General features: G+C 35.5%; 1 protein-coding gene and 1 non-coding gene across 9 annotated transcripts in view; both read left to right on the top strand.

Moving 5' to 3' along the window:
* The window catches only part of BTBD8 (BTB domain containing 8), a 93928-nt gene extending 71557 nt beyond the window's left edge, over positions 1-22371 (top strand). For 5 of the 8 annotated variants that reach the window (XM_024989022.2, XM_024989028.2, XM_024989033.2 and 2 more), the window contains 9 exons: positions 2964-3146; positions 3797-3934; positions 4836-4965; positions 7347-7408; positions 14674-15379; positions 15578-15665; positions 16098-16237; positions 17501-19822; positions 21100-21961. In XM_024989022.2, the coding sequence (XP_024844790.1) occupies positions 2964-3146; positions 3797-3934; positions 4836-4965; positions 7347-7408; positions 14674-15379; positions 15578-15665; positions 16098-16237; positions 17501-19822; positions 21100-21569 (4239 nt within the window). In that variant the 3' untranslated portion in view covers positions 21570-21961. Of the gene's footprint in view, positions 1-2963; positions 3147-3796; positions 3935-4835; positions 4966-7346; positions 7409-14673; positions 15380-15577; positions 15666-16097; positions 16238-17500; positions 19823-21099 lie in introns of all 8 variants that reach the window. The other 3 variants (NM_001424789.1, XM_024989050.2, XM_010803305.3) reach the window with 3 other exon arrangements.
* TRNAE-UUC (transfer RNA glutamic acid (anticodon UUC)) lies at positions 22368-22439 on the top strand. The gene has a single exon. It is a non-coding gene; the product is annotated as a tRNA-Glu (tRNA).
* The last annotated feature ends 584 nt before the right edge of the window (positions 22440-23023 follow it).

The following is a 23023-nucleotide window of genomic DNA, read 5'->3' as shown; positions in this document are numbered from 1 at the left end:
ACATAAGATAACTCGGGAAAAATACAGAAAATAAGTAATATTGATTGGGACAAGGGAAAATAGGTGGCTCGGGACAGGAGTGGGAGACTTCTTAGTAATGCCTTTTATATATGTTGAAATTTGAACCATGTAACTATTGAATTTAAAATTTTATGTTTGATCTAGCAGTATATTACATTTCCTTCCTTCTTTGAACCTCAAGCTACTCTTAACATTTAATATTATTATATATTCAAATCAGTATGGAATAAGATGACATACCATCTGTTAGCATTTATGTCCATATTTTAGTTTTCCAATAAATTTCAAGCTAAATTATGACAACTATACATCTATATTTTTTAAAAAGATTACTGTCAGAGCACATAACATTATGAATATAGTAAGCATTTAATAGATACCTGCCAAGTTTATTTGATTATACTTGTCTCTAATACTAGAACAGTCCCTATAATAGAACAAATTTGGTTTATTGCCTAAAACTCTTAGTAATTGCACAATTACTCAGGAAGTCATCAGTGGAGGAAAGGATAACAGTAAATTATAATAAATATGTAAATTTTTTAAAGACTTGAATTATAGCATATTACAATTTTTTTTACTCTAAATAAAGCAGGGGAAGTATATAATATGTTTTGAAAGAATTCTTAGTAAATGGGTGAAATTTTTAAAGTTTTGATGTTCAAAGTTTAAACTTAATTTAGCTTAAGAATTCACTTACAGACTCTAAGTCTCTGATGTGCTTAGAGATCAATAAACATTTGAGTGTCTGCTATGACCCTGTTCTATACTAGGCCCTGTGGATACAATGATGTGTAAAAGGAATCTGGTGTAGGTGTAGAGATCAGGGAAAATTTCCAGGTTTTCTAGTTATTTATTGCTGTGTAGCAAATCACCCCAAAACTAAGTGGCTTTAAACTATTGATAAAATTTATTCTCCTCTTGAGAAACCTGTTATTTATGTCAGGAAGCAACAGTTAGAACTGGACATAGAACAATAGACTGGTTCCAAATAGGAAAAGGAGTACGTCAAGGCTGAGTATTGTCACCCTGCTTATTTAACTTATATGCAGAGTACATCATGAGAAATGCTGGGCTGGAGGAAGCACAAGCTGGAATCAAGATTGCCAGGAGAAATATCAATAACCTCAGATATAAAGAAGACATACCCTTATGACAGAAAGCGAAGAGGAATTAAAAAGCCTCTTGATGAAATTGAAAAAGGAGAGTGAAAAAGTTGGCTTAAAGCTCAACATTCAGAAAATGAAGATCATGGCATCTGGTCCCATCACTTCATGGCAAATAGATGGGGAAACAGTGGAAACAGTGGCAGACTTTATTTTTGGGGGCTCCAAAATCACTGCAGATGGTGATTGCAGCCATGAAATTAAAAGATGCTTACTCCTTGGAAGGAAAGTTATGACCAACCTAGACAGCATATTAAAAAGCAGAGACATTACTTTCTCAACAGAGATCCATCTAGTCAAGGCTATGGTTTTTCCAATGGTCATGTATGGATGTGAGAGTTGGACTGTGAAGAAAGCTGAGCGCCAAAGAATTGATGCTTTTGAACTGTGGTGTTGGAGAAGACTCTTGAGAGTCCCTTGGACTGCAAGGAGATCCAACCAGTCCATCCTAAAGGAGACCAGTCCTGGGTGTTCATTGGAAGGACTGATGTTGAAGCTGAGACTCCAGTACTTTGGCCACCTGATGCGAAGAGCTGACTCATTTGAGAAGACCCTGATGCTGGGAGGGATTGGGGGCAGGAGGAGAAGGGGACGACAGAGGATGAGATGGCTGAATGGCATCACCAACTCGATGGACATGAGTTTGGGTAACTCCGGGGGTTGGTGATGGACAGGGAGGCCTGACGTGCTGTGGTTCATGGGGCCGCAAAGAGTCAGACACAACTGAGCGACTGAACTGAACTGAACTGAATTCTCTGTGAGTCGACTGGGTGATTTTTTTGCATATCTTGCCTGAGCTCAGTCCTGAGTCTGCTTTCAGCTGATGGCCAAGTTGGAGGCTGGGCCTCCTGCACCCTTGGGCTTTCTTACCAGGCTTCTTTTTGGCTTTGTGGTCCCAGAACCAAGAAGGTAAAGATACAGGCTACAAGGGTATTTGAGATCTAGGCTCTGAAACTTGCACAATATCTTTGTTTGTGCCAGCAAGTGAACTAGCTAGTTTAGAATCAAGGGATGAGGAGTCAAGTCCACCTCTTGAAGAGCTGAGCTACAAAGAATTTGTGGCTATGTTTTCCGTCTACTACAATTGATCAGATAACTATTTATTCAGTAAATAGGTATGTTCTATTTAAGGATTGTTTAAGAATTAAAAATGAAATGAATAAAATACAGTAATTTATAAGTTGCCATTTTTTCGTTTTCCTTGGAGCACATGGTATTTGTGAATTGTCATTCCATTTTTTTCATAGAGATAAATATTCATAATATTCTTTCCTATGGTGTAAAAATGAATCATTATTAAATAAATAAAATATAAAAAGAGTCTTAGGAAGAAGCAAGTCACTTGGATTTGGAAGTAATTTTTACCCTTTCTAAATTTGTAATAAAGAACATGTATTTTATAGTCAGAAAAGAAATAATACTGTGTCAGTGTATCTCCATGCAGCTATGAATATCTGTAAGCACAGAAATTAATTCAGTAGTGAAAAATCTCAGGGAAGTCAGGCTTTTCTTTGTAGTTATTTTGTAACTTTGCTCTCATGTTTCTTTTAACTTTGCTTTAAAGGTGATTTGTTTCCAGCTCAAAGTTTGCCCTTTTAGGATAATTTTGAATGAATGAATAAATATGTAAAGCTAATGACAAAGATATTAGCTATCTGGAATTTTGGTTTTTTTGCAGGAAGCATCGCAAGAAAATGAAAGTATTTAATTTGCTTGAAAAGTTTTTTTTATGAGCAGTAATCTAACTTTTTTCCCCAATATTTTCAAAATTATAAGAATGATAAGAATGCTGCTTTTCTTCTGATGGAAAGTGACAGGCTAATCGTCAGTTTACCCAGAGTGAAGTGGACAGAGTCAGCATTGATCATGGCATCTCAGCTCCAAGAAGAATGCATTGCATTTATTATAGAAAATTTCTCCAAGATCATTCAAAGTGAAAATTTTGCTCTTCTGTTACAGGTACTATGTCTAAAATTATATCCTATATTTAGTCCCATCTTTGTGTTTTGATTATAATTATGTAAGAGTTTTCAAATGCAGGCTCCCTTTGATTAAATTAGTATGACTTAAGTAAATTCCATACCAGATGGCATGTTTGCCTAGGATTTAGGGCAGTGATGGACAGGATTTTTGGCTCGTACATAAGATAATGAAGGGAGGAAGGGACAGGTTGGAGTGCCCTGGCAAGGCACAGTGTAACTATAGCCAACTCCAGTCCTCAGTCAGCTAAGCCGTACTTTAGAAATTGAAGTCATAAAGATGTTTTGAGCAGTAATACAATTATGGTCCATGAAAAATTCTCTTACTGGGACCCACATTCTCTAAATTTAGTTACTAAAGGACTTTTATTACTTATTTCTAGGCTCTGTCTTAGTACTGTTTTGGCTCTTAAGAAGTGTGTGTGTGTGTGCACACGCAGATATTTTTAACAGAGGAAAGGGTTTAGTATAATATTTATTATTATAATTATAATAATTATATTATTATTAACAGAAGAAATAAGTTTTCTGATTGAATTCATATAACCAGTTATGAATGGCCAGATGCATGCCAGACTTCCACATTTCTTACACATATTCCTATTATATGTCAATTTCTGTGTTTTATAGTCACAAGCAATGAGTAGCACATCTGATCTGTTGGACAAAATTTTTAAAGCTGTTGAAGAAAACATTACCACTGAGAATAGTTGCTCGCTTCTTATGGCTCTGGACACATTACTGAACTCTGACAGTACAAAAGAAATGGTATTAAATATCATAAAAATTAATTAAAATGATGAAATATTTAAAGTATTATAAGATTTTTAAATATATACATATTTTAAATGTTGCATGATTCATTAAAACTAAGTGTTTGATACCTGGGGGTTGGTTATAGTCTGAAGTTTTATGTATATTTGGGATTTCTTGTCATGCATAATTTTAAAAATTTCATTTACCTCTAAATGGACTTACTATAATTATAGAAGTTTAGAAATTTAGAAGTTTGGCTGGCTAATTCTAAGCATAGTTTGGTAGCAATATTAATTGGTACAGCATAACTTTAGTATTTCTCCCCAGTCTCTCCATTAAATTTCCTAAATATAAAACTTAAAGAATTTTAAAGGATGTTTTAGAGTTTTAATCATCAGTATCTTTTAATTTTATAATATATTTTTTAATTCCTTTTTGTTTTAAGAAAAAAATCAGTTAAAGTTGGATTGACTGGGAAAAGGCAAAATTAAAATATATTTTATTTTTAAACAATTCATGAATGGTAATAAATAAGCTAATTGCAAATATTGACAATTTTTTCAACAAGAATGACAAAAAATTGTCATCATATTTATTATTACTGCATAGGATATTTGACCTTGTAATGTCATAGTTGATTTGAAAAGGATGTGGAAGGTATTTATATAAAGGTTATTGGTAGTTTAAAACAGTGGTTAAAAGGACAAGAGTGAAAGAGTAAGGTTCGTGTTCACTATAAAATTCTGTTATTGAAGAGTAAGCCTTCATAAATATCTTGTACCCTACGATCTTAAAAATCTAAGTGATGACATCATTGATCTAGCTTAGGAGTAAGTAGATTCGGAAAGGAATAATGACTGGTTGCTATGACAATGTGGCTCTCACCAGCTGCTGATTTGTTGCCTGAACACAGGGTTTTACGTGCAAGATCCAGGCTCTGCGTGATAAGCTGTGGATCTTCCTGGTTCAGTCTTTCTATGCTGTTCGTCACACAGAAAGCTGGAAGCTGATGAGCACAGATGATCAACAGAAAATCCAAGCAGGTATGTTAGCCTTGAGATTTTTTATTCCTATAATTGTGACAAGGGATGTTTTAAAGGAATTCCAGTAAGTGGTAGGGTTAATGTTTATTTGCTTCCGTTCGGTAACAGCCTGCTAATTGAAACTAGTGATAGTATGTTTAGGCAGTTTTAATAAATCATGCTTTTTTTTGTTTGTTTTTTGAAAATGAAACTCATTTCCTTTATACATACATATATAATTCTACTTTGTATTAGCAAGTGTTCTAGCAAATTTGCTTAAAAGCATTCTTGTAGAGAGATTAGAAGTATAGAAAATGTAACCCATACAGAACAGATTACCAAACATACTTTCTCTCCCTTTCAAAATATATTTTTCCATAAAGCTTTTCCATCTTCTTTTGCATAAGATACCCTTCCTTGTGGTTTTGCTTAGATTAGATGGCTTTATTTCACGATCGATTGGTTCAGTGATATGATGTGTGCTATTGCGGAGTGTCCCGCAGGAGCCGCACAGTCGTCTTTGACATTTAATAGGTACCATTTGAAATGTTAGCATTAAACAAAGGAGGTATACTGCTCAGAATGTGTTCAAAATGTTACAATAGAAAATTGAGGGTGTGGAACTAAAAATGGCTTCATGACTATTTTTGGATTAAAGCAGGTACCTTAGGAAAAATATTGACAGATTCAGTAAGTTTATTTTTCAAAACATTTTAAGAGACTGTATTTTATGAAGCAAACATTTCTGTACTATAAAACATGGAAGACATATATGATATAATATATTCTTGATAACACATGGATATATTAAATTCTTTAATGGTTTAGTCAGAATATGATCTGCTCTGTCTTGTGTTAGGAGTATAATATGCTAGTGTAGCTAGATGTGATCTCAGGAATACTTTGCAAAGAAATCCAACAAAATAATAAAACAACAAAATCTATGAAACAACAAAAGTCATGAGAAGGTCTTTATAAATTGAAATTTTTTTCCTGTGACTATTTCTGTTCTGATTTTTAGATGACAGTTCATCTGTATGATTCAGTGTGAAAAAATAAGATCAGCATTCCATGCGTAGGTGTCAGTCAACTCTCTTCTGTTTGAAAGTAAACTTTGTTTTTCTCCGTTTTTTAAAGGATTTCATAGTTGGGTCCCAAACAATCTTCTTTATCTTAGTTCTGCAGAGTGCTAATATAAAATACATGTAAATACAAACACATACACATACCTACAACAAAATGTTATTGGCATTCCAACTAATTGTCAAAAAGAACTTTTCAATCTACTACATCAGTGTAAAAATAATTTTTAAAATCTTAAATATGTTGAATTATAATGAGTCCTGACCTATGCATAATTACTGCATTGGGAAATCCCAGATAAAGGAGTAATTCTGGGTTCTCTTTTTTATAACACTTCTTATGTTCTAGTTTGAGTTACTGATCTTTGGGAGAAATCTTGAATTAATTTCTACCTGTATATTTTTGTACAGTCATTTGCTGACCACAAACCAGTCCTTGTAATTTTATTTCTAGGAACCTGCTTTGTCTTATAATTCCTATAGAACAGAGATAGTAGAAGGTGTATGGTAGAATTACAGATAATTTAATGTATTTTTCATCAGCTATTTTAATAAAAATAAAATTGGAAATTATATATATCTCTTCAAAATATATTTTAAAGCTATATAACCTTCAAAAGGAAAAAATCCATTAGCTAAACTATATTTACAGCTCTTGTATCATTATTCCTATATTTTTCCCTGACGTCATTTAAATTCTTATTTAAAGAATATCAACTGAGTTCCCCAATAATTTCCATATAAACCTAAATCTATAAAATGAATTTTTATGTAATTCTAAAAAGAATGATATAAAGTTTAAGGACTGTCTTATGTTTTATTTTCAACAAAACCATATTTTTTCTCTTTACTCTTTCCTCCTGACATACCTGCAAAATTAGAAAATTTTAACAGTGTTTTTATATTTTTAGGGTAGAAATTTTCTCATATTTAATAGTTTATAAAATATTACATTTGCCACAATCTGTACTTTTTTTTAATTTGGAAAACCAGCTAAAAGGAAGTTATCTCTAAAATTTCACACCTTGAGAAAATTCTAGGTTTTTGTAAATGTACAAATCTTCTCCACAAGGCTATATGTTTCTCATGTATTAATTTTAATAACATAAAATCATAGGAACAAGAAAATAAGATTCAAAATAAATTTCTTTAAGATAACTTCTAAAGCAGATAGTTATTTAGTGTATTAGATTGTTTCAGCTTTTTAAAAGTTATTTCCATCAAAATATAGCCATTTTCTGCTGATATATTATTATCCCTTTACTTCTGTGGTAATAAGAGTGCTTCCTATAAAAATAAATTGCTATTTTTCCCCTACAGCTGCATTTGACAAAGGTGATGACCGAAGACTTGGCAAAAAGCCTATATTCAGTAGCTCTCAGGTAAACTTTTACAGTTTTATAAGCCCAGATGAAAAATAATTTAAATTTTATTATTTTATATTTCAGAATAATTTTTTTAAATTTATTCATTAACTAAAGCTGTTCCTGGATGGAAATAATTTTGACTCTTTTTTAAATCAAGTAAACAGTTTTAAATTTTTAAGTGATAATCATTTTTTATATCCAGTTGACATGGGAAGTGAAATATTGTCTACCTTTTTTATTTCCTTGAAAACCTTTTTGGCCACTAGCACAGTGGAACTATTCCAGATCAGAAATTGTCCAGAATTCTAAATCCATTTCCATGTCTATTTTTCTTTCTTTTTTTTTTATGTCTATTTTTCTAATTAACCTACTTCTTAAAAAGAAGATTTTAGTTGTCCCAGTTTTCTCTAAACTAAGATTTTAATCCACATAAGGTATTTTTGGTGTGCAAAAGGCAATTAACATCAAGAGTACAGTTGTGTTCACTTTAAAAGTTACTTGGTGTACTTACATGCTGCTGCTGCTGCTAAGTTGCTAACCAAAATAGTCAAACTCTCTTTTTTTAATTTATTTTATTCATTTATTTATTTATTTTTGGCTGTGTTCGGGTCTTTGTTGCTGTGCGAGCGAGTAGGGGTAACAAAGTAGAATGGTGGCTGCCAGGGTCTGGGGAGACAAGGCAAAGGGGAATAATTGTTCAATGAGGATTAAGTTTCAGTTTTGCAAGGTGAAAAAGTTCTAGAGGTTTGTTGCACAGCAAGGCATATATAGTCAACCTGACTGTACTACACACTTAAAAATAATTAAGATGGTAAGTTTTATGTTATTTGTTTTTTAGCACATTTACACATACACACCGGAGAAGGCAATGGCACCCACTCCAGTACTCTTGCCTGGAAAATCCCATGGACGGAGGAGCCTGGTGGGCTACAGTCCATGGGGTTGCTGAGGGTCGGACACGACTGAGCGACTTCACTTTCACTTTTCACTTTTCACTTTCATGCATTGGAGAAGGAAATGGCAACCCACTCCAGTGTTCTTGCCTGGAGAATCCCAGGGACGGGGGAGCCTGGTGGGCTGCCGTCTATGGGGTCACACAGAGTCGGACACGACTGAAGTCACTTAGCAGCAGCAGCAGCACACATACACACACATACACACACACATTATTAATGATGGTTAGAGTTTCAGTCTAGCTAACTTAATATATGTGAAAATTATACTAACCTAGACATGCATTCCAATGATATGGAGACATACACTGAGAGTTCCAGTTTGAAATGCAAAGAGTATATTGCCCTTGCAAGAATGGAATAGGGAATCTTTTGTGCCTTATCGGCTAGTAGATAGGAACTCATACAGCTTCAAGCCACAACCAGTAGCTCTCATGGCTGTGGCAGAGGTCAAGCTCCAAATGTCTAGGGTGAAAAACTGTGGGACACTGGAGCTTTTTGCTAGTACACCTCCTAGCACTATTTCCCTAAGCCTATTTCATAACATACTAGCTCCATCATTTAAAAAGTTAAAATATAGTAAAAACGATGTAAAGGAATAGTACTAGACCTGAAAGTGTGTCTAAGAGGAAGGCTTTAGAGGGTTACTCTTCTTCTTTATCATATGGTGAACATTCCTAAATGGTCAATTGTATATAAGAAACATATGTAAACTTTGTAGATATAAATCACAGATTGTCTAAAAATGCATATACATTGAATTCTCACCATGTAATGTTAATGCTGAAATTTCTAAAGGACTATCAGTTCAGTTCAGTTCAGTCGCTCAGTAGTGTCCGACTCTTTGCGACCCCATGAATCACAGCACGCCAGGCCTCCCTATCCATCACCAACTCCCGGAGTTCACTCAGACTCACGTCCATCAAATCAGTGATGCCATCCAGCCATCTCATCCTCTGTCGTCCCCTTCTCCTCCTGCCCCCAACCCCTCCCAGCATCAGAGTGTTTTCCAGTGAGTCAACTCTTTGCATGAGGTGGCCAAAGTACTGGAGTTTCAGCTTTAGCATCATTCCTTCCAAAGAACACCCAGAACTGATATCCTTTAGAAAGGACTGGTTGGATCTCCTTGCAGTCCAAGGGACTCTCAAGAGTCTTCTCCAACACCACAGTTCAAAAGCATCAATTCTTCGGCCCTCAGCTTTCTTCACAGTCCAACTCTCATATCCATACATGACCACTGGAAAAACCATAGCTTTGACTAGATGGACCTTTGTTGGCAAAGTAATGTCTCTGCTTTTTAATATGCTGTCTAGGTTGGTCATAACTTTCCTTCCAAGGAGTAAGCATCTTTTAATTTCATGGCTGCAATCACCATCTGCAGTGATTTTGGAGCCCCCAAAAATAAAGTCTGACACTGTTTCCACTGTTTCCCCATCTATTTGCCATGAAGTGATGGGACCAGATGCCATGATCTTCGTTTTCTGAATGTTGAGCTTTAAGCCCACTTTTTCACTCTCCTCTTTCACTTTCATCAGGAGGTTTTTTAGTTCTTCTTCACTTTCTGCCATAAGGGTGGTGTCATCTGCATATCTGAGGTTATTGATATTTCTCCCGGCAATCTTGATTCCAGCTTGTACTTCCTCCAGCCCAGTGTTTCTCATGATGTACTCTGCATATAAGTTAAATAAGCAGGGTGACAATATACAGCCTTGACATACTCCTTTTCCTATTTGGAACCAGTCTGTTGTTCCATGTCCAGTTCTAACTGTTGCTTCCTGACCTGCATATAGGTTTCTCAAGAGGCAGGTCAGGTGGTCTGGTATTCCCATCTCTTTCAGAATTTTCCACATTTCATTGTGATCCACACAGTCAAAGGCTTTGGCATAGTCAGTGAAGCAGAAATAGATGTTTTTCTGGAACTCTTGCTTTTTCGATGATCCAGCGGATGTTGGCAATTTGATCTCTGGTTCCTCTGCCTTTTCTAAAACCAGATTGAACATCTGGAAGTTCACGGTTCACATATTGCTCTGAAGCCTGCTTGGAGAATTTTGAGCATTACTTTACTAGTGTGTGAGATGAGTGCAATTGTGTGGTAGTTTGAGCATTCTTTGGCATTGCCTTTCTTTGGGATTGGAATGAAAACTGACCTTTTCCAGTCCTGTGGCCACTGCTGAGTTTTCCACATTTGCTGGCATATTGAGTATAGCACTTTCACAGCATCATCTTTCAGGATTTGAAATAGCTCAACTGGAATTCCATCACCTCCACTATCTTTGTTCGTAGTGATGCTTTCTAAGGTCCACTTGACTTCACATTCCAGGATGTCTGGCTCTAGGTGAGTGATCACACCATCGTGATTATCTTGGTCATGAAGATTTTTTTGGACAGTTCTTCTGTGTATTCTTGCCACCTCTTCTTAATCTCTTCTGCTTCTGTTAGGTCCATACCATTTCTGTCCTTTATTGAGCCCATCTTTGCATGAAATGTTCCCTTGGTATCTCTAATTTTCTTGAAGAGATCTCTAGTCTCTCCCATTCTGTTGTTTTCCTCTATTTCTTTGCAATGATTGCTGAGGAAGGCTTTCTTATCTCTTCTTGCTATTCTTTGGAACTCTGCATTCAGATGCTTATATCTTTCCTTTTCTCCTTTGCTTTTCGCTTCTCTTCTTTTCACAGCTATTTGTAAGGCCTCCCCAGACAGCCATTTTGCTTTTTTGCATTTCTTTTCCGTGGGGATGGTCTTACCCCTGTCTCCTGTACAATGTCATGAACCTCAGTCCATAGTTCATCAGGCACTCTGTCTATCAGAGCTAGTCCCTTAAATCTATTTCTCACTTCCACTGTATAATCATAAGGGATTGATTTAGGTCATGAAAAGACTCTGATGCTGGGAGGGATTGGGGGCAGGAGGAGAAGGGGACGGCAGAGGATGAGATGGCTGGATGGCATCACTGACTCAATGGACGTGAGTCTGAGTGAACTCCGGGAGTTGGTGATGGACAGGGAAGCCTGGCGTGCTGCAATTCATGGGCTCGCAAAGAGTCGGACACAACTGAGTGACTGAACTGAACTGAATGGTCTAGTGGTTTTCCCTCCTTTCTTCAATTTAAGTCTGAATTTGGCAAAAGGAGTTCATGATCTGAGCCACAGTCAGCTCCCGGTCTTGTTTTTGCTGACTGTATAGAGCTTCTCCATCTTTGGCTGCAAAGAATATAATCAATCTGATTTTGGTGTTGACCATCTGGTGATGTCCATGTGTAGTCTTCTCTTGTGTTGTTGGAAGATGGTGTTTGCTATGACCAGTGCGATCTCTTGGCAAAACTCTATTAGCCTTTGACCTGCTTCATTCCGTATTTCAAGGCCAAATTTGCCTCTCTTTCCAGGTATCTCTTGACTTCCTACTTTTGCATTCCAGTCCCCTATAATGAAAAGGACATCTTTTTTGGTTGTTAGTTCTAAAAGGTCTTGTAGGTCTTCACTGAACTGTTCAACTTCAGCTTCTTCAGCATTACTGGTTGAGGCATAAACTTGGATTACTGTGATATTGAATGGTTTGTCTTGGAAATGAACAGAGATCATTCTGTCGTTTTTGAGATTGCATCCAAGTACTGCATTTCGGACTCTTTTGTTGACCATGATGCCTACTCCATTTCTTCTGAGGGATTCCTGCCCACAATAGTAGATATAATGGTCATCTGAGTTAAATTCACCCATTCCAGTCCATCTTAGTTCTCTGATTCTTAGAATGTCGACATTCACTCTTGCCATCTCCTGTTTGACCACTTCCAATTTGCCGTAATTTATGGACCTAACATTCCAGGTTCCTATGCAATATTGCTCTGTACAGCATCGGACCTTGCTTCTATCACCAGTCACATCCACAACTGGGTATTGTATTTGCTTTTGGCTCCATCCCTTCATTCTTTCTGGAGTTATTTCTCCACTGATCTCCAGTAACATATTGGGCACTTACTGACCTGGTGAGTTCCTCTTTCAGTATCCTATCATTTTGCCTTTTCATGCTGCTCATGGGGTTCTCAAGGCAAGAACACTGAAGTGGTTTGCCATTCCATTCTGTAGTGGACCACATTCTGTCAGACCTCTCCACCATGACCCACCTGTCTTGGGTGGCCCCACAGGGCATGGCTTAGTTTCACTGAGTTAGACAAGGCTGTGGTCCATGTGATTAGATTGACTAGTTTTCTGTGATTATGGTTTCAGTGTGTCTGCCCTCTGATGCCCTCTTGCAACACTTACCATCTTACTTGGGTTTCCCTTACCTTGGACATGGGGTGTCTCTTCACAGCTGCTCCAGCAAAGCGCAGCCACTGCTCCTTACCTTGGACAAGGGATATCTCCTCACCACCGCCCCTCCTGACCTTGAACGTGGAGTAGCTCCTCTCAGCCCTCCTGTGCCCGTGCAGCCACCTACTCCATATACTATATAAATACTTTAAAATAAATAGACTCCAGGATAGAGTAAATTATGTAAGATTAGTTTTAAAGGTGGGAAGAGGTCTAACATCAGAGTCTTCCTGGTCTTAAGTATTAAAAATAGAGAAATTTATTTTTTGAGCTAAGATTTGATCAAGAAAACAAAATCGAGGACCAAGCCTATTTGAAGTTTACAAGTATTACACAGAATCCTAGTACACTGCACTGAATGGGACCAGTCTGTACCCCTAAATATGCATAATTTGAGGCCCAGAGACGTTAATAATGAGTTCTTAAATATCTGAGATTTTTTTCTTCATTTAGAAGCAAAGTTAGAGTAAGAATCTAATTATTCTTTATACCTTGCTTTTTGCTAAACTTAACTAGCTTATTTATTATTTATGTATATATGTATGTGTATGTGAACATAAACACACACTTACCTATGTTATTTCTATCTTAAACAAATTTTCATTGTAAATAGAAGCTTTCTATATTTTGAAATAACTAGACCTTGAACTGTATATCAATATATGCTCAAGGTAGATAACCATCATCACACGTTCTTTGAGTACCCAGTGTGTGAAGGGCCTGGTGCTAAGGGATCAAAGAAAACAACACAGGTTCTGCCTCACACCTCTACAATTTCATAACAGCCTTCCAATGGAGGGGGGGCAGTATTTACATAAAAAATGGCAATATATTCTTAAATTTTTATTCTATAATTCATACCAGTTATTCACTTCCATACAAGGTTGGTTCTAACCAAAATGATAAAGTAGGTGAATTGTCTTTAGTGCCCTTCTATTTTCCTCTTTTTACCTATTTCATTTGTTTTTAGGACCCCTGTTCTTTTCTCCAGACAACCAATACTGTATTAAGATGCTGTGGGCGATATTTATGGGTTTGGGTTTTTTTTTGGTTTTTTTTTTGCTCTTCCCCTGCCCCCAAAACCAAACTTTTCAAATGTCAGTGTGTTATTTCCCAGAAGTTTCCCTCTGGCCCTTGCCTCCAGAGGACTAAATATTCAGTGATAAAGTTTCTGGCATTTGGTAAATAGGATTGAAGAGAGAATTTTTGGTGAAAAATCATTATGATGTCCCTCACAGCTTACCATGTGATGACTACCTGCTTAAAGCAGTAAATCTTAAGCTCAAGTCCTAGTTCAGTCCCTTTTCATCATGTGCATGCATGTGAGTGCTAAGTCGCTTCAGTCATGTCTGATTATTTGCGACCCTATGGATTATAGCCTGCTAGGCTTCTCTGTCCGTGGGATTTTCCAGGCAAGAATACTGGAGTGGGCTGCCGTGCCCTCCTCCAGGAGATCTTCCTGACCCGGATACTGAACCCTTGTCTCTTACATCTCCTGCATTGGCAGGTGGGTTTCTTTACCACTAGCATCATCTGGGAAGCCCATGGCCTTGGGTAAATTCCATACCTGCTTTAACCCCTGGTTTCTTGTCTAAGAAATGGAGATAGCAGCAGGAGATATCTTACAGAATTGTTGTGAGGAATACGTGAGATGATATATGAAAAGCATTTTAGCACAAAACCTGGGAGTGGGCTTTCAAAAAATATGGGATACTATTGTTTACCCAAGGCATCCTAATACTGTTAAGTGTTCATCTCTACCGTAATTTCATAAAGTTAAACAGTATGCCTTTTTAAAAGTAGAATTTTCTATTAATTGTTGTTTGTTGTATTTCAGATTTGATTAAGGTAAGGTGATCAAAGACACATTTAAGTGATCCAAGATAATTCAAGTTTTAAGTGGCCCTAAATCATAATGTGAATTTTGCGGCTTTTTCCTCTTTGAAAAACTGGTTATTGAAACATAAAGCATTACGTGTCAAAGACTTGTCAAAATACAAAGTATTTTTTTTCCTTTTTGTAGCAAAGAAAACAGGTTTCTGACTGTGGTGCTATAAAAAACAAATCCGCTGGAGGAAGTAACAAGAAACAGTGTCTGAGTTATCTCTCTGCTCATCAGAAGATGAAATCTGATGGATTAGGAGCCTCTGGACATTCATCAAGTACTAATAGAAATTCTATAAATAAAACTTTGAAGCATGATGATTTAAAGGAAAAGGATCCAAAACCAGCATCCAAGAGTACAAAAGAATTAAAAACTGTGGAAAAAAATGTTTCTGGAAAGCCCAAAGCTATCATAAAGCCCAAAACAGAAAATAGTGATAATGCAAAGTCAACAAACCTGTCACCTAGACAAGCTGTGGAAAGATCAGCAACAGCAGCAGCAAATGAACAGAAAAATTCAGGAAATGGAAAAGGAGTGAGAAATCAGGAAGAGCAAATTACAGGTGCCAGACCCAAGGTACTCACTGGAAATTTAAATGTGCAAGCCAAAGCAAAGCCTTTGAAGAAAGTGACAGGCAAAGATTCTCCACACCTCCGAATGGCAGGGCCCTCCAGCAGATCTACAAATTCAAGTATGGAATTACTGACTTCCACTGACTCTCTAGATGAACCAAAAGAAAATGGGTCAATGAAAGAGAAGCTTCCTGGTCATAAACCTTCCTCTTGTGACTCTCGAGGACAGACTGTGAAAAACAGTGTAGAAGGTATCAAAACTTCCACTGTAGGTGAGTTTTAGCACTCTGATACTTTTATTTAGTTTCAAATGCCAAAAAGAATTTAGTTACATATATTTATGCAAACTGAGGAAAAAGTTTTTCTCATTCTAACATTTAATTTTGTATATATTGTATGACCAGTGAATTTATACATAATTATTACATAGTTACTGTTCAATCTCATGACTCACTCATCTTCATTTACAGCAATGAAATATCGACCTGTTTCAAAAGATACCAATGGAATTTCCAATAAAAAAAGCACTCATGAACAGGAATCTAATACACATAACAGGTAAGTCTTCATTATTTTACCTAGACATTAGCTTTCTCTGGAAGTCAATCATATACCAACTTCTAGCTAAATATTGTTAAAATATTTTTCCTTAGAAAACTTAATATATTTATATAATGATACTTTAAAACTTATTATACAAAATGATAGAAGAATAATGTATCCTTGTGGCACCTAATTATGCATTGCTTTCCCATAATTGAGCTACAGTTTTATAAACTTAAACACTTACAAACATATGACTTTTTCTATTTTCAGAAAAGAGATATTTTTTACTTCTTTGAGAAAAAGTGTTTTTCTTTTTGCCTTTTTTTTTAATTGACATTTAATTGATGTACAGTGTTGTGAAAAACTGTATTTCATGCATGGGTCTTTTAAAAAATTATGTTTCAGAGTCTCAGTGTAATACTGAACACAAATAATTTTTCTTAGTGTGCTAAAGAAGATCACCAGCAAAGGATACAGTGATCCAGTACCACAGGCAATTTTAAAAAAAAGGGGAAATGGCAATGGATGTGCTACAGCTCCGCAGAGGACAAAGAATGCCACAGCTAATCTTGCTAAAACTCAAGGTAAAGTTGAAATACTCCTAGGTTTTACTTCTTTGTTTAAATGGAATAAGCAGAACTCTGATTCTGGAACTTCAGCAACAGATAAGCAAAATATAACATGACTTCAGTCATTTTACATTCATTTCATACTTCAGAGACAAGATTTTATTCTTCCACTTTTCAGACAAGTATTTTGGTATTTGGGGTATAAGTTTACTCTTTATTTTCTTTTGTGAAAATCATATTAAGGGAGTCACTAGGCTATCTGCATTTCTGGTCCTTGTGTATATTATGCTTGTGTTTCTTCAAAGCTTCACTGATAACTCTAATTCCATCTGCAAAGCCATCACTAAAGAGCTCTTTAAAAACTAATGGTACAGTCTAGAGAGCTGTCATACGTAGGAAGGAAGAATTTTCTCTCTAGACTGTGCTGTGCCTGTTGTTTTCCATGTTCTAAGAAAGAGAAGAATACTGATCAGATTGCATAGTTTGCTAATATAATAACAGATTTTAAAAATTAATTTGCTTCATGCATTAAGCATTCACATATGTAAGAGCAGTTTGTAAAATGCTAAACACAGTTCTGATGTAGGTAATGAATTAATACTGAAAGTAAATTTTAAAATAAGCCAGAGAAAAATTGTTCATATTCTAATAACAGATAAAAATTAAACATTTAACAAGATTTGGTAATTCTGTTTGACAGTTTTAAATGCTCAAAATATCATCTCTAGAACTTCAACCATTATAACAAGTGAATTCTCAAAATCAATCCTGTTTCCTTCCAGTAACCAGCTTTAGTTTCAACTGCAGATCTAAGTTGTTAACCCTAATGAGCTATAATAATAATGATCTGGTTATGAGAAATAAATTATTTTTTTACTGTTGGAAGAAAAAATTGCAGCAATTTCAACATTTCTATTTTGTATTTAGTTTGATTCTCCTTTTCAACTGTGTGGAACAGTCTATTTTCCTCCCCTAGAACTTCAAAGGGAAGACCCTTATTACTCTCTTGGCATAAGAAAACCAGATTTTTCTACCTGCATATATTTATGCAAATCCAATTCTGGCATAAGATTCAATGCTCTTTGCTTGAAGAAGAGAGAGCCTATTTTAATAATTTTACTTAAGATGCTGCAATAACTCCTAATTTGTAATTGTCCATTTGATCTTATGTTACCATTTCATCATGTTATCTTTTTGTTTCTTTTAAAGGATTTTAAAAATCATATTGAATTTCACTCACAAACTGGAAGATATATTTTTTTAATTTTCTTTTCTTAGGATCCCAAGGATCACCAAATTCAGTAAAATCTTCAGTCTCTTCAAGGCAATCTGATGAAAATGTGACAAAATTGGACCACAGTGTAACTACAGATAAACAGACGCCTAAGAGAAAAATTGTCAAGCAAGGACAAACAACTTTGCCTAAGATTGGTGCAAAAAAGGTCACAATGCCTAAAAACCCAAATCAACCCAAAAGAGGTGAAAATTTGAATAATAAAGATGCAAAACCGAAAACACTTCCTGAACAGGTTATACTGAAGACTCTGCCTTCTTCTCAGAGACCTTTAAAAAGTGAACCATCTGTTGTCCAAAAAAGTGTGTCTCTTGATGTGTGTGACAATAATAACAAAGGCAGTGTTTCTGAACAGAAGCCTCATGAACCTCTAACTAATCTCACAGCCAAAACCAGTGATGCAGAAGCATTTCAGTCACCATGCATACTCGACTCACAGAAGACACTGAACAATCAAGAAAAACAGAAGTTGGTGTTAGAATGCCAAAATATTTCAAATCTGGATAAATTAATAAAACGTGAACTGGAATCAAAACAGATCTGTTCAGTTAAAAGTGAAACAAATGTTTCTGGCCACAAAAAAATAGATCACTGCACCACAGCTAAAATACCTTGTCATTCTGATGAGACTGATAATGTCGATCCAAAATTTTATAGTACCACTGCTCTAAAATCCATGATTTCAAATCCTAAAGAAAACTCTTTGAACTCTAATCCAGTTTGTGACTTAGACTCAGCACACGTAGAACAACTCCATTCAGAATTAGATAGGAAGAAGCAAGTAGGGAGAAAAGATACAAACCAAAAATTAAGCATTAAATGTGTGAAAGATGTTTTACCTTGGGTTCCTGAAAAGACAAATGGTACCTTAAATTCTGGTCAAGATGACAGAAAATCTAAAATTCATGTAGAAGAACAGACAGTTCCTAGTCAGTTGTCTGATGACTCTGCCATGAATGAAGACAATCATGCTACAGTAGAGTCACATATTTCCTCCAAGTGTTTTTTGGAACAAATATCAGGGAAAAATTCTAAAGATACGGAAACAACAGAAACTTCAGAGAGCCACGAAACTCCAGAAGCACCATTCATGAGTCACTGGAATTTGAGTACCAATGTTCTGCATCAGAGAGAGAGTCCTGAATCAGACAGTGGCAGTGTCACAACATCCTCTGATGACATAAAGCCCAGATCTGAAGACTATGATGCTGGAGGGTCTCAGGATGATGATGGGTCAAATGACAGAGGGGTTTCTAAATGTGGCACTATGCTGTGCCATGATTTTCTTGGAAGGAGCAGCAGTGATACCAGTACTCCTGAAGAATTAAAAATATATGATAGCAACTTAAGAATTGAAGTGAAAATGAAAAAGCAAGGTAGTAGTGATCTTTTCCAAGTTAATTCAACAAGTGATGATGAGATTCCCAGGAAAAGGCCAGAAATTTGGTCTCGATCTACAATAGTTCATCCTAGGGAAAAAGAAAATATTCCACGAGGCAGTGTCCAGTTTGTACAGGAGGTAGATCAGGTTTCTTCCTCAGCAGATGAAACAGAAGATGAAAGGTCTGAAGCTGAAAATGTTGCAGAAAATTTCTCTACATCTAACCCAGCTCTTCAGCAGTTTCAGGGGATAATTAATCTAGCTTTTGAAGATGCAACTGAAAATGAAAGTCATGAGTTTCGTGTAACTAAAAGTTTTAAAAGGTCTGTTTTACTTTCCGTAGATGAATGTGAAGAGATAGGATCTGATGAAGGGGAGGTCCATGCTCTCTTTCAACCTTCTGTAGATTCTCTCTCACCTTCTGATGTTTTTGATGGCATTTCTCATGAACATCATGGAAGGACCTGCTACTCCAGATACTCACATGGAAGTGAAGGTGGTGTTTTAGAATGCAGACAAAAGAAAAGCAATACTATATATAAAAACAAAAGCTTTCCCTTGGGTCTTAGTAGCGTTGACTCATCAAGAAAAGATAAACAGAGTGCTTCAGCCACAGAAAAAAAGGGTACAACAGATGTCCTGTCCAAAGGAGGCATACAGCTTCCTCCAGGAGATAAAGTATGTAGTGGAAGCAATGTGGATAATGACTTTGAGACACACAGCAAATTTTCAGATAGTGATATAAAATCTCAAGAAAGACCATGTCATTTGGAACTTCGTCAAAGAGAATCCAATTCCGACATACCAAAGAACAGCTTCACAAAGTCTCTGGACTCCTGTCGGAGTCAAGTTCTGCCTCAGGAAGGTCAAGTGAAAGAAAGCCATTCTACAGCTACCGAAAAAGCTAATATTGCTTTATCTGCAGGTAATGTACAGAAATAGACATGCTAAATTCATAAGAAAATGAGTTTATAGAATCTTAAAGTTGTCGGTAGCCCCTGAATGTTATATTTTAGTTAGGATAACTGCTTAAGCAACAGATTCAAATTTTAAATGAAAACTGGAATTTCTTAATAGAATGAAAATTAGCTAGTTGCTCTTAATTGTTCACTTAAAATCTTAGTGAAAAATTAACATCTAATAAAAATTTTGGTTGTTTATAGAGCTAACCTACTAAGAGATTTTGAGTAAAGAGAAAAACATAGTTTGCTATTATTTAGTTATTTATGTCTAATTTAACATAGGAATTCTTGACTATTAGAAATTTTATTATACATTGGATATGATTTATGAACTATGCTAATATATATCTAAGAGGGCTGTGCAATAAGTATAGTAATATGTAACTAAAAACACTGAACTATTTTAACTAGATTAATTATTAAAATTTATATGCATTTTACAGAGATTAAGACTTTCAGGATCACTATAATTCAGTTCTAAAATTTTCAAGTAAAAAGATAAATTTCTTTAAAGAGATTATATTTAGAGAAATGATAACATATGAAAAAAGCCCAGGCTTATTTCATATGTATAGATGGTTTCCTGTCTAATTGTTTTGTGTGTTTGTCTTCCTTATTATTGTAATTTGAACTATGACCCACATTTAAAATATGCAATAGTGGCTGATTGAGTAGCTATTGTATACCAGAATGAAGAAAAATACTTACCGATAGTCCCTGTTCAGCAAAATCACAAGAGCAGGGAGCTCTTAAAGTTGTACCTTTTTGTTTGTCCTTGCTTGCATCCTTCTTTGCATGTGCAATGTACAAGGAAGTCTTTAGATAAAATGTATTGATTCTCCCTTTGAAACTGACTTACCTTAAACATCACCATCAAATAACCATGTCCTTTTTTCTCTTTAAGTTTCTATTGTAGTGAATTAGATATATGTGTGCATTCTGTTTATGTTTAAATAATTTTTGTTTTCTGTATCACAAGCTTTTACATTAAATTATGGAGAATTATTGTTAGTTTCTTATGTTGATTTTCCTGTTAAACATTACCTTCAAGTTTTTTTTTTAAACAGAGAAAAAGAAATGCCTCAAAAATCTTCTCAATTTTGTATAAATGTTATTTTTCCCATTCTGTGGGGGTTTTTTTGGACTATAACTGTTATATTGTGTTAATAGTTCTACAGAACTCTGAGGGGGTACCAACATGTGCAATTTTTACATTGTGTAGTATTATGAATTATTTCAGGAGACATAGATGGTTGTGACACAGTGGCACAAATCTACATGTATGACCATCGGCCTTCAAAAACCCTGTCTCCAATATATGAGATGGATGTAACAGAAGCATTTGAGCAGAAAATGGAATCAGAAACACAAGGTACAGACATGGATTTTGAAGATGAGCAACACTTTGCAAAACAAGACTGGACACTATTAAAGCAACTGCTCTCTGAACAGGACTCTAACTTAAATATCACAAATTCTGTTCCTGAAGACTTAAATTTAGCACAGTATCTAATTAATCAGACACTACTTTTAGCACGAGACAGCTCAAAACCTCAGGGTAAAGCACATGTAGACACTTTGAGCAGATGGAGTGAACTAACATCTCCATTTGATGATTCCTCAGCAAGCATTACCATGGCTAGTTTTTCCTCTGAAGAATGTTCACCCCAAGGGGAATGGACAATTCTGGAACTGGAAACTCAGCATTAAGAGTGTTAACACTTCAGAAAATGTTAAAATATGCCGCCTCTTTATTTTTTTGATGTTTCTATTGTATCCAAATGATAACCGCATTAGCCAGATTTAGTCTATCCTTACTATTGAGGAGGTCTTTCCAATTTAGTTGGTTTATTAATATGATATCATATGTAGAAAAAAGTGTTTTTTCCCCTAAAAATCTTGAGCATGTTTTCTATAATTATTGGAGAATTTAGAAGACCTATAAGGAAACCCTTGCTTTAGTTTTCCTTTCCTAACTGGTCAGTTACTTATTTATCATTCAATAATTTAAAATGTGAATGCACAAGTAGAACAGTCCCTTTTTTCTCTGCATATGGTAACAATAATTTAACAATAAAAAAAACTTATCATGCTTGTGTCAATTTATGTAGAGTTAATCTGTGACGTTCAAACTCAAGTTGATGTGGTTAGGCTGATAGCTAGTATTACGAAAAATCTTCACTTTTCCAGCCATTTAGATCCAGGAAATTGTTAAGTAAATGCATCTCAAATTTCATTGACATTTTTACTAAAACAAGAGAAGCAGAATTTCCTGTACCTCTTTTGGGGGATATATCCAGAGAAAGGCATCTGCTGTTATTCAAAAGAAGTAGGAAAACTGTCCATCAGTTTTATCTGTACAGTAATTCCTTTGGATGATGGGATATAATAGAATTGGCATCTCTCAAAGCTTTGAAACTGACTCATAATTTCTCTAAAATATATCAGAAGTAAAAAAATCTTTTGGTTTAGAATTCCTTTAGTAATTTAACAAAGTTTTGGGGGAATTCCCTGGTGGTCCAGTGGTTAGGACTCCGTGCTTTCAATGCTGTGGCCCAGATTCAATCCCTGGTCAGGGAACTAAGATCCCATAAGCCAAGCAGTGCAGCCAAAAATGAAAATAAATTAATTCACAAAGTTTTCAACAAATGATAACAATAGAGATAATCTGTAACTATTTTGAATATCAACACCTATTAAATATACAATCATTTGGCATTCTTACACATTAGTTAATGTTAGCTACTAACCTGTTATACCATAAATTCGGTATGCTTTTTTTTAACTAGAAGCTCTGCAGGGGGCACTCATTCATTCAGTCAAGACACACATTTGTTCTAGGCTCTGAAGTGTGAAGATAAAGTTTGATTCCTGCTCCTCAAAACTGAGTTCAGTTTCTAATGAGAGGAAACCATATAAAGTCAAAAACAGTATTATAAGAACTTTGTATCTTAAAAGCTGGATGGGAATTTAGAGGTTAGTTTAATCCCTTCAAATTCCCAAGGAGGATTCTGAAGCCCAGAGGAATTTTTAAAGTGCCCAAGGTCCCACACTGATTTGTGAGCCAGAATCCAATATTCCTTAATTTCAGTTTGATGTTATTTCTACTCCACAACATACTTCATTTGGTATATGATAGAGTCAGAAACAGCACAGATTCTCAA

This window comes from Bos taurus, chromosome 3 (assembly GCF_002263795.3).
Source record: "Bos taurus isolate L1 Dominette 01449 registration number 42190680 breed Hereford chromosome 3, ARS-UCD2.0, whole genome shotgun sequence".
Taxonomy (NCBI): Eukaryota; Metazoa; Chordata; class Mammalia; order Artiodactyla; family Bovidae; genus Bos; species Bos taurus.
Note: the sequence above shows the minus strand (reverse complement) of the source record. Positions and strands in the feature narration are given on the sequence as shown.